Source organism: Oncorhynchus clarkii, chromosome 32 (assembly GCF_045791955.1).
Source record: "Oncorhynchus clarkii lewisi isolate Uvic-CL-2024 chromosome 32, UVic_Ocla_1.0, whole genome shotgun sequence".
NCBI lineage: Eukaryota > Metazoa > Chordata > Actinopteri > Salmoniformes > Salmonidae > Oncorhynchus > Oncorhynchus clarkii.
In genome coordinates, this window is record NC_092178.1 from 2672929 (window position 1) to 2683662 (window position 10734).

At 53.8% G+C, this 10734-nt stretch overlaps 1 protein-coding gene across 1 annotated transcript; it reads right to left on the reverse strand.

Moving 5' to 3' along the window:
- Positions 1 to 1750: 1750 nt before the first annotated feature.
- LOC139391602 (heat shock protein DDB_G0288861-like) lies at positions 1751 to 10000 on the reverse strand. The gene is made up of 8 exons (XM_071138975.1): positions 9771 to 10000; positions 9329 to 9493; positions 9087 to 9281; positions 8719 to 8862; positions 7712 to 8431; positions 6549 to 7052; positions 6012 to 6229; positions 1751 to 1827 (listed from the first exon to the last, which is right to left on the reverse strand). Exons 1-8 carry the CDS (start codon positions 9998 to 10000, stop codon positions 1751 to 1753), a joined length of 2253 nt encoding a protein of 750 aa, XP_070995076.1.
- Between the last annotated feature and the right edge of the window lie 734 nt (positions 10001 to 10734).

The following is a 10734-nucleotide window of genomic DNA, read 5'->3' on the forward strand; positions in this document are numbered from 1 at the left end:
GTCTCTACAGGTCTGACACAGGTCTCTACAGGTCTGACACAGGTCTCTACAGGTCTGACACAGGTCCATACAGGTCTCTACAGGTCTGACACAGGTCTCTACAGGACTCTACAGGTCTGACACAGGTCTCTACAGGTCTGACACAGGTCTCTACAGGTCTGACACGGGTCTCTACAGATCTCTACAGGTCTGACACGGGTCTCTACAGGTCTCTACAGGTCTGACACAGGTCTCTACAGGTGTCTACAGGTCTTTACAGGTATGACACAGGTCTCTACAGGTCTTACACAGGTCTCTACAGGTCTCTACAGGTCTGACACAGGTCTCTACATGTCTCTACAGGTCTCTACAGGTCTTACACAGGTCTTTACAGGTCTCTGCAGGTCTTACACAGGTCTCTACAGGTCTGACACAGGTCTCTACAGGTCTGACACGGGTCTCTACAGATCTCTACAGGTCTGACACGGGTCTCTACAGGTCTCTACAGGTCTGACACAGGTCTCTACAGGTGTCTACAGGTCTTTACAGGTATGACACAGGTCTCTACAGGTCTTACACATGTCTCTACAGGTCTCTACAGGTCTGACACAGGTCTCTACATGTCTCTACAGGTCTCTACAGGTCTGACACAGGTCTCTACAGGTGTCTACAGGTCTTTACAGGTATGACACAGGTCTCTACAGGTCTTACACAGGTCTCTACAGGTCTCTACAGGTCTGACACAGGTCTCTACATGTCTCTACAGGTCTCTACAGGTCTTACACAGGTCTTTACAGGTCTCTGCAGGTTTTACACAGGTCTCTACAGGTCTGACACAGGTCTGACACAGGTCTCTACAGGTCTCTACAGGTCTGACAGAGGTCTCGAAAGGTCTGACACAGGTCTCTACAGGTCTGACACAGGTCTCTACAGGTCTCTGCAGGTCTCTACAGGTCTGACAAAGGTCTCTACAGTTCTGACACAGGTCTCTACAGGTCTCTGCAGGTCTCTACAGGTCTGACACAGGTCTGACACAGGTCTCTACAGGTCTCTACAGGTCTGACACACGTCTGACACAGGTCTCTACAGGTCTCAACGGGTCTCTACAAGTCTGACAAAGGTCTCTACAGGGCTCTACAGGGCTCTACAAGTCTTTACATGTACCTACAGGTCTCTATAGGTCTATATACGTCTCTACAGGTCTCTACAGATCTCTAGAGGTATCAACAGGCCCTACAGGTCTACACATGTCTCCATATGTCTCCATATGTCTCTACAGGTCTATACAGGTCTGACACAGGTCTCTACACGTCTGACACAGGTCCATACAGGTCTCTACAGGTCTGACACAGGTCTCTACAGATCTCTACAGGTCTGACACAGGTCTCTACAGGTCTCTACAGGACTATACAGGGCTCTACAGGTCTCTACAGGTCTGACACAGGTCTCTACAGGTCTCTACAGGACTATACAGGGCTCTACAAGTCTCTACAGGTCTCTACAGGTCTCCACATGTCTCCATATGTCTATACAGGTCTCTACAGGTCTGACACAGGTCTCTACAGGTCTGACACAGGTCTCTACGGGACTCTACAGGGCTCTACATGTCTCTACAGGTCTCCACAGGTCTCCAGAGGTATCAACAGGCCCTACAGGTCTCCACATGTCTCCATATGTCTCTACAGGTCTCTACAGGTCTGACACAGGTCTCTACAGATCTGACACAGGTCTCTACAGGTCTCTACAGGTCTGACACAGATCTCTACAGGGCTCAAAAGGCCATCCCAAAATACCTTTTGTCTTGGCCAGGAGTCCTGGGCTTCAAACCAAGGGGAAAAGGGTCTCGGCCTGAGCCAGAGGAGACACACACACAAACACAACCACCCCGCAGGGCAGTAGCAGTGGGAGAGGGAGAGGGCCAAAAGTAGAGTGATCTAGGAGTCAGGGGAAACCGATAGGGACTGAACAGCACAGAGAGACTCAACAACAACAACAACAACATTAACAACAACAACAACATAATCAACAACAATCAACATCTACAACAACAACAACAACAACATCAACAACAACAACATTAACAACAAGTCTAAACAGAACCTACAGGTCTCTATAGGGATATTCAGGTCTATACAGGTCTCAACAGGTCTCTAGAGGTCTCTAGAGGTATCTACAGGTCTGACACATGTCTGAAAAAATTATCCACAGGGTTCTAGAGGTCTCTATAGGTCTCAATACATCTTTACAGGTCTGACACAGGTCTCTACATGTTTCTAGAGGCTCCTACATGTCTCTGGAGGTCTCAACAAGTCTCAACTGGTCTATACAGGTCTCTACAGGTCTCCTCCACTCCACCTCCCTCTCCACCTCTCCTCTCCTCTCACCCGCCAATCTCACCTCCTAACTCCGAGTAGAGCAGAGACTGGTAGGTAAAAACCTGGAGAGTGGAAAACCTGTCAGGCTTGTCTTGAAGCTGTTTCCTCTCTCTTCATACTCTGTTTCTACTGGCACCAGGTGTACTCTCCCTGACTGAGCAAGGAGTGTGTGTGTTTGTGTGTTCTCCAAGCATGACTGAGCAGGAGACAGTATGTGTCAATGGGAGAGAGAAGACAGAGCGAGAAGGAGGAGAGAAGCGTGGGAGGAGAGGAAAGGAGAGAAGAGTGGGAGGAGAGGAAAGGAGAGAAGAGTGGGGGGAGAGGAAAGGAGAGAAGAGTGGGAGGAGAGGAAAGGAGAGAAGAGTGGGAGGAGAGGAAAGGAGAGAAGAGTGGGAGGAGAGGAAAGGAGAGAAGAGTGTGAGGAGAGGAAAGGAGAGAAGAGGGAGGAGAGGAAAGGAGAAAAGAGCTGGAGGAGAAGAAGGAGAGAAGAGTGGGGGGAGAAGGGAGGAGAGAAGAGTGGGAGGAGAGGCAAGGAGGGAAGAGTGGGAGGAGAGGCAAGGAGAGGAGAGAGGGAGGAGAGGAAAGGAGACAGAGCAAGAAGAAGGAGAGAAAAGAGGGAGGAGGGGAAAGGAGAGAAGAGGAGAGGAGAGGAGAGGGAGGGAGGGAGGAGAGGGAGGGAGGAGAGGAGAGGAGAGGAGAGGAAGAGAATGAACAATTCATAGTGTAGAAAGTCCCAAAAGTCCCAAAATACCTTTGTCTTGGCCAGGAGTCCTGGGCTTCAAACCAAGGGGAAAAGGGTCTCGGCTTGAGCCAGAGGAGACACACACACAAACACAACCACCCCGCAGGGCAGTAGCAGTGGGAGAGGGAGAGGGCCAAAAGTAGAGTGATCTAGGAGTCAGGGGAAACCGATAGGGACTGAACAGCACAGAGAGACTTAACAACAACAACAACAACATTAACAACAATAACAACCACATTAGCAATAACAACCACATTAGCAACAGCAACATTAGCACCAGCAACATTAACAACAACAACATTAGCAACAGCAACATTAAAAACAGCAACATTAGCAACAGCAAAATTAGCAACAGCAAAATTAGCAACAGCAACATTAACAAAAACAACATTAACAAAAACAACATTAACAACAACAAACATTAACTACAACAACATTAACAACAACAACATCAACAACAACATGAACAACAACATGAACAACAACCCAGTGTGTGGCACTCTGACTGCTCTGCCAGGTAGAACAATCTCCAACCACACCCAACAAACTGCTAGGTAGAACAATCTCTAACCACACCCAACAAACTGCTAGGTAGAACAATCTCTAACCACACCCAACAAACTGCTAGGTAGAACAATTTCCAACCCCACCCAACAAACTGCCAGGTAGAACAATCTCCAACCACACCCAACAAACTGCTAGGTAGAACAATCTCCAACCACACCCAACAAACTGCTAGGTAGAACAATCTCCATCCACACCCAACAAACTGCTAGGTAGAACAATCTCCATCCACACCCAACAAAAAGCTAGGTAGAACAAGCGCCAAATGTAGGTAGTTTTATTACAATTCATGTGAATATTTGGGATTATATCATTTTTGGACTTTTAAATTAATGATCTATACCCAGCCCAGTATTTTGCCAATAGCACGTTTAAAAAAAATCATTTAACATCAAAGGTATGTCTAATGCAACAACGTTTCCACCACGTTAGTAAGAACAAAATTAATTGGCTCGATACACAACTACTGGGGGGGAGGGGGGGGGGGTTAAATAAAGTAATTGGCAGTTAGCCTGAAGGCTTTTCAGGATGGCGTTTTCATAAGATCAGCTACCATAAACACAAGACCCTGAAGAACAAACTGGAACAAACAGGTCTAGTGGAGCCATTCTTCTGGGAAAACAGTGTTCATCTCTCTTTCTCTGTCTCTCTCTCTCTCTCTCTCTCTCTCTCTCTCTCTGAAAGAAACAAAAGCCCCTTTACTTTTCACTGCTGCAGTGTTACCATAGACACCGGTAGGTTCTTAGAATATTGCGGCATGGAAAGGTGGATGTGGATGTGATGTGTTTATCAGAGAGAGAGAGAGAGAGACTTCCCCAGCTACATCTCCCTCAGAGTGAGAAACTGGGTCAAAACACACACACACACACACACACACACACACACACACACACACACACACACACACACACACACACACACACACACACACACACACACACACACACACACACACACAGTCAACTGGACCAGCAGCAGCCGTGGTACTGTCTGGCTGAGCCTGGATCAAGTGCTCACTGAGATGGATCTTAAGGGGATCGGAGCTGGCTGGCTGGCTGTGTGTGTGTCTGCTGTGTCAGAGTACGAGTGAGTGAGTGATAAGGGCATCAGAGCGGGCTGGCTGGCGCTTCCTCAAAGGCCTCTAAACACAAAATCAACTTGTATTTGTCACATGCTTCGTAATCAACAGGTGTAGACTAACAGTGAAATGCTTACGGATGGGCCCTTTCCAACAATGTAGAGAGAAAGAAAATAGAGAAATAATAGAAAAGTAAAACACAGACTACGGTGGTTGATCAACTAATAGTTTAGAGGTAATGTGTGGTTTAGAACGGTACCCTGCATCACTGCGTCATTGCCCCAGACCACCACTAGGGGGAGTTAGAGCACCGATTATGCTTTTGGGTCCTGCTGTGTCTCTAACTGACAATGAATGGGGGACATAAACCTCAATAGAAACTGTTGATTGTGTACGACGTCGGTATTACTTACTAAAACTGTTGTCACACTAAGGTTTTTACTCTAAGAGAAACTTGGACTACAATTAGGGTGTGGAAATGTTAGGATTATTTTGTTCTTACTGCAGTACTGTAGCCTACACCCGACCGGTCACGTTGTACAGCGCCCGAGTGACTCAGCAGTCTAAAATACTACAGATGCTGGTTCAATACCCGACTGCGACAAGGAGACCCATGAGGTGACCGTATTCTTTTGTTTTCTCTCCCTCTAAAAACATAAATAAATAATTCTACATAACAAACTGTCTTTATTTACAAATTAGTAACAGAACAATAATCAAGCTTTGTTTAAAAAAAATAAAAAATAAAAATGATATTTTGGAGATTATTTCATTTTCAAATAACGTAAAGTGAGTGAGAAAAAGGCCATTCTTGAACATGAACCCCATGTTCAAACATGAACCCCATGTTCAAACATGAACCCCATGTTCAAGAATGGCCATTTTCTCACTCATTTTACGTTATTTGAAAATGAAATAATCTCCAAGATATCATTTTTTTTTAAAACAAAGCGATGATTAGCAACCAGCACCAGGACCAGCCCATCAGCTTCCAGCCCCAGGACCAACCCGTCAGCAACCAGCCCCAGGACCAGCCCGTCAGCAACCAGCCCCAGGACCAGCCCGTCAGCAGCCAGCCCCAGGACCAGCACATCAACAACCAGCCCCAGGACCAGCCCACCAGCAACCAGCCCAAGAACCAGACCCAGGACCAACCCGTCAGCAACCAGCCCCAGGACCAGCCCATCAGCAACCAGCCAAAGGACCAGCCCGTCAGCAACCAGCCCCAGGTCCTGGGGATGGCTGCTGATGGGCTGGTCCTGGGGGTGGTTGCTGATGGGCTGGTCTTGGGGATGGCTGCTGATGGGCAGGTCCTGGGGCTGGTTGCTGATGGGCTGGATGCTTATGGGCTGGTTATTGAAGGGCTGGTTGCTGACGGGCTGGTCCTTGGGCTGGTTGCTGATGGGCTGGTCCTGGGGATGGCTGCTGATGGGCTGGTCGTGGGGCAGGCTGCTGATGGGCTGGTCCTGGGATGGTTGCTGATGGGCTGGTCTTGGGGATGGCTGCTGATGGGCAGGTCCTGGGGCTGGTCCTGGGGCTGGTTGCTGATGGACTGGTCCTGGGGATGGTTGCTAATTGGCTGGTCCTGGGGCAGGTTGCTGAAGGGCTGGTTCTGGGGCTGGTTGCTGATGGGCTGGTCCTGGGGCTGGTTGTTGATGGGCTGGTTGCTGATGGGCTGGTCCTGGGGATGTTTGCTGATGGGCTGGTTATGGGGATGGTTGCTGATGAGCTGGTCCTGGGCTGGTTGCTGATGGGCTGGTCCTGGGGCTGGTTGCTGATGGGCTGGTCCTGGGGCTGGTTGCTGATGGGCTGATCCTGGGGCTTGTCCTGGGGCTGGTCCTGGGGCTGGTTGCTGATGGACTGGTCCTGGGGCTGGATGCTGATGGGCTGATCCTGGGGCTGGTTGCTGATGGACTGGTCCTGGGGCTGGTTGCTTATGGAATGGTTATTGACGGGCTGGTTGCTGACTGGCTGGTCCTTGGGCTGGTTCCTGATGGGCTGGTCCTGGGGCTGGTTGCTGATGGACTGGTCCTGGGGATGGTTGCTTATGGAATGGTTATTGACGGGCTGGTTGCTGATGGGCTGGTTCTGGGGATGGTTGCTGATGGGCTGGTCCTTGGGCTGGTTGTTGATGGGCAGGTCCTGGGGATGGTTGCTGATGGGCTGGTCCTGGGGATGGTTGCTGATGGGCTGGTCCTGGGGCTGGTTAATGATGGGCTGATCCTGGGGCTGGTTGCTGACGGGCTGGTCCTGAGGCTTGTCCTGGGGCTGGTCCTGGGGCTGGTTGCTGATGGACTGGTCCTGGGGCTGGTTGCTTATGTAAGGGTATGGAATGGTTATTGACGGGCTGGTTGCTGACGAGCTGGTCCTTGGGCTGGTTCCTGATGGGCTGGTCCTGGGGCTGGTTGCTGATGGACTGGTCCTGGGGGTGGTTGCTGATGGGCTGGTCTTGGGGATGGCTGCTGATGGGCAGGTCCTGGGGCTGGTTGCTGATGGGCTGGATGCTTATGGGCTGGTTATTGAAGGGCTGGTTGCTGACGGGCTGGTCCTTGGGCTGGTTGCTGATGGGCTGGTCCTGGGGATGGCTGCTGATGGGCTGGTCGTGGGGCAGGCTGCTGATGGGCTGGTCCTGGGATGGTTGCTGATGGGCTGGTCTTGGGGATGGCTGCTGATGGGCAGGTCCTGGGGCTGGTCCTGGGGCTGGTTGCTGATGGACTGGTCCTGGGGATGGTTGCTAATTGGCTGGTCCTGGGGCAGGTTGCTGAAGGGCTGGTTCTGGGGCTGGTTGCTGATGGGCTGGTCCTGGGGCTGGTTGTTGATGGGCTGGTTGCTGATGGGCTGGTCCTGGGGATGTTTGCTGATGGGCTGGTTATGGGGATGGTTGCTGATGAGCTGGTCCTGGGCTGGTTGCTGATGGGCTGGTCCTGGGGCTGGTTGCTGATGGGCTGGTCCTGGGGCTGGTTGCTGATGGGCTGATCCTGGGGCTTGTCCTGGGGCTGGTCCTGGGGCTGGTTGCTGATGGACTGGTCCTGGGGCTGGATGCTGATGGGCTGATCCTGGGGCTGGTTGCTGATGGACTGGTCCTGGGGCTGGTTGCTTATGGAATGGTTATTGACGGGCTGGTTGCTGACTGGCTGGTCCTTGGGCTGGTTCCTGATGGGCTGGTCCTGGGGCTGGTTGCTGATGGACTGGTCCTGGGGATGGTTGCTTATGGACTGGTTATTGACGGGCTGGTTGCTGATGGGCTGGTTCTGGGGATGGTTGCTGATGGGCTGGTCCTTGGGCTGGTTGTTGATGGGCAGGTCCTGGGGATGGTTGCTGATGGGCTGGTCCTGGGGATGGTTGCTGATGGGCTGGTCCTGGGGCTGGTTAATGATGGGCTGATCCTGGGGCTGGTTGCTGACGGGCTGGTCCTGAGGCTTGTCCTGGGGCTGGTCCTGGGGCTGGTTGCTGATGGACTGGTCCTGGGGCTGGTTGCTTATGTAAGGGTATGGAATGGTTATTGACGGGCTGGTTGCTGACGAGCTGGTCCTTGGGCTGGTTCCTGATGGGCTGGTCCTGGGGCTGGTTGCTGATGGACTGGTCCTGGGGATGGTTGCTGATTGGCTGGTCCTGGGGCTGGTTGCTGATGGGCTGGTCCTTTGGATGGTTGTTGATGGGCTGGTCCTGGGGATGGCTGCTGATGGGCTGGTCCTGGGGATGGTTGCTGATGAGCTGGTCCTGGGGCTGGTTGCTGATGGGCTGGTCCTGGGGATGGTTGTTATTGGGCTGGTCCTGGGGATGGCTGCAGATGGGCTGGTCCTGGGGATGTTTGCTGATGAGCTGGTCCTGGGCTGGTTGCTGATGGGCTTGTCCTGGGGATGGTTGCTGATGGGCTGGTCATGGGACTGGTTGCTGACGGGCTGGTCCTGGGGCTTGTCCTGGGGCTGGTCCTGGGGCTGGTTGCTGATGGGCTGGTTATTGACGGGCTGGTTGCTGACGGGCTGGTCCTTGGGCTGATCCTGATGGGCTGGTCCTGGGGCTGGTTGCCGATGGACGGGTCCTGTGGCTGGTTGCTGATTGGCTGGTTGCTGACGGGCTGGTCCTGGGGCTGGTTGCTGACGGGCTGGTCCTGGGGCTGGCTGCTGATGGGATGTTCCTGGGGCTGGTCCTGGGGCTGGTTGCTGACGGGCTGGTCCTTGGGCTGGTTGCTGATGGGCTGGTTATTGACGGGCTGGTTGCTGATGGGCTGGTCCTGGGGCTGGTTGCTGATGGACTGGTCCTGGGGCAGGCTGCTGATGGGATGGTCCTGGGGCTGGTAGCTGATGGGCTGGTCCTGGGCTGGTTGCTGATGGGCTTGTCCTGGGGCTGGTTGCTGATGGGCTGGTCCTGGGGCTGGTTGCTGACGGGCTGATCCTGGGGCTGGTTGCTGATGGGATGGTCCTGGGGCTTGTCCTGGGAATGGTCCAGGGGCTGGTTGCTGATGGGCTGGTTATTGACGGGCTGGTTGCTGATGGGCTGGTCCTGGGGCTGGTTGCTGATGGACTGGTCCTGGGGCAGGCTGCTGATGGGATGGTCGTGGGGATGGTTGCTGATGAGCTAGTCCTGGGCTGGTTGCTGATGGGCTTGTCCTGGGGCTGGTTGCTGATGGGCTTGTCCTGGGGATGGTTGCTGATGGACTGGTCCTGGGGCAGGCTGCTGTTGGGATGGTCCTGGGGCTGGTTGCTGATGGGCTGGTCCTGGGGCTGGTTGCTGATGGGCTGGTCCTGGGGATGGCTGCTGATGGGCTTGTCCTGGGGATGGTTGCTGATGAGCTCGTCCTGGGCTGGTTGCTGATGGGCTGGTCCTGGGGATGGTTGGTGATTGGCTGGTCCTGATGATGGCTGCTCATGGGCTGGTCCTGGGGATGGCTGCTGATGGGATGGTCCCGGGATGGCTGCTGATGGGCTGGTCCTGGGGATGGTTGCTGATGAGCTGGTCCTGGGGATGGTTGCTGATGGGCTTGTCCTGGGGATGGTTGCTGATGGGCTGGTCCTGGGGCTTGTCCTGGGGCTGGTCCTGGGGCTGGTTGCTGATGGGCTGGTTATTGACAGGCTGGTTGCTGACGGGCTGGTCCTTGGGCTGGTTCCTGAAGGGCTGGTCCTGTGGCTGGTTGCTGATGGACGGGTCCTGGGGCTGGTTGCTGATTGGCTGGTTGCTGACGGGCTGGTCCTGGGGCTGGTTGCTGATGGGCAGGTCCTGGGGATGGTTGGTGATTGGCTGGTCCTGATGATGGCTGCTCATGGGATGTTCCTGGGGATGGCTGCTGATTGGCTGGTCCTGGGGATGGTTGCTGATGAGCTGGTCCTGGGCTGGTTGATGATGGGCTGGTTCTGGGGCTGGTTGCTGATGGGCTGGTCCTGGGGAAGGTTGGTGATTGGCTGGTCCTGATGATGACTGCTCATGGGCTGGTCCTGGGGATGGCTGCTGATGGGATGGTCCTGGGGATGGCTGCTGATTGGCTGGTCCTGGGGATGGTTGCTGATGAGCTAGTCCTGGGCTGGTTGCTGATGGGCTGGTTCTGGGGCTGGTTGCTGATGGGCTGGTCCTGGGGATGGTTGGTGATTGGCTGGTCCTGATGATGGCTGCTCATGGGCTGGTCCTGGGGATGGCTGCTGATGGGATGGTCCCAGGGATGGCTGCTGATGGGCTGGTCCTGGGGATGGTTGCTGATGAGCTGGTCCTGGGGATGGTTGCTGATGGGCTTGTCCTGGGGATGGTTGCTGATGGGCTGGTCCTGGGGCTTGTCTTGGGCTGGTCCTGGCGCTGGTTGCTGATGGGCTGGTTATTGACGGGCTGGTTGCTGACGGGCTGGTCCTTGGGCTGGTTCCTGATGGGCTGGTCCTGTGGCTGGTTGCTGATGGACGGGTCTTGGGGCTGGTTGCTGATTGGCTGGTTGCTGACGGGCTGATCCTGGGGCTGGTTGCTGATGGACTGGTCCTGGGTTGGCTGCTGATGGGATGGTCCTGGGTTGGCTG

Coding starts and splice junctions, on each gene's coding strand:
- LOC139391602 (XM_071138975.1), bottom strand. CDS start 10,000: ATGAGCAGCCATCATCAGGACCAGCCAATCACCAACCATCCCCAGGAC. Junction 9,494..9,770: donor AGCAACCAGCCCCAGGACCA/GCCCCAGGACAA, acceptor GCCCATCAGCAG/CCATCCCCAGGACCAGCCCA. Junction 8,863..9,086: donor GACCAGCCCATCAGCAACCA/GCCCCAGGACAA, acceptor ACATCCCATCAG/CAGCCAGCCCCAGGACCAGC.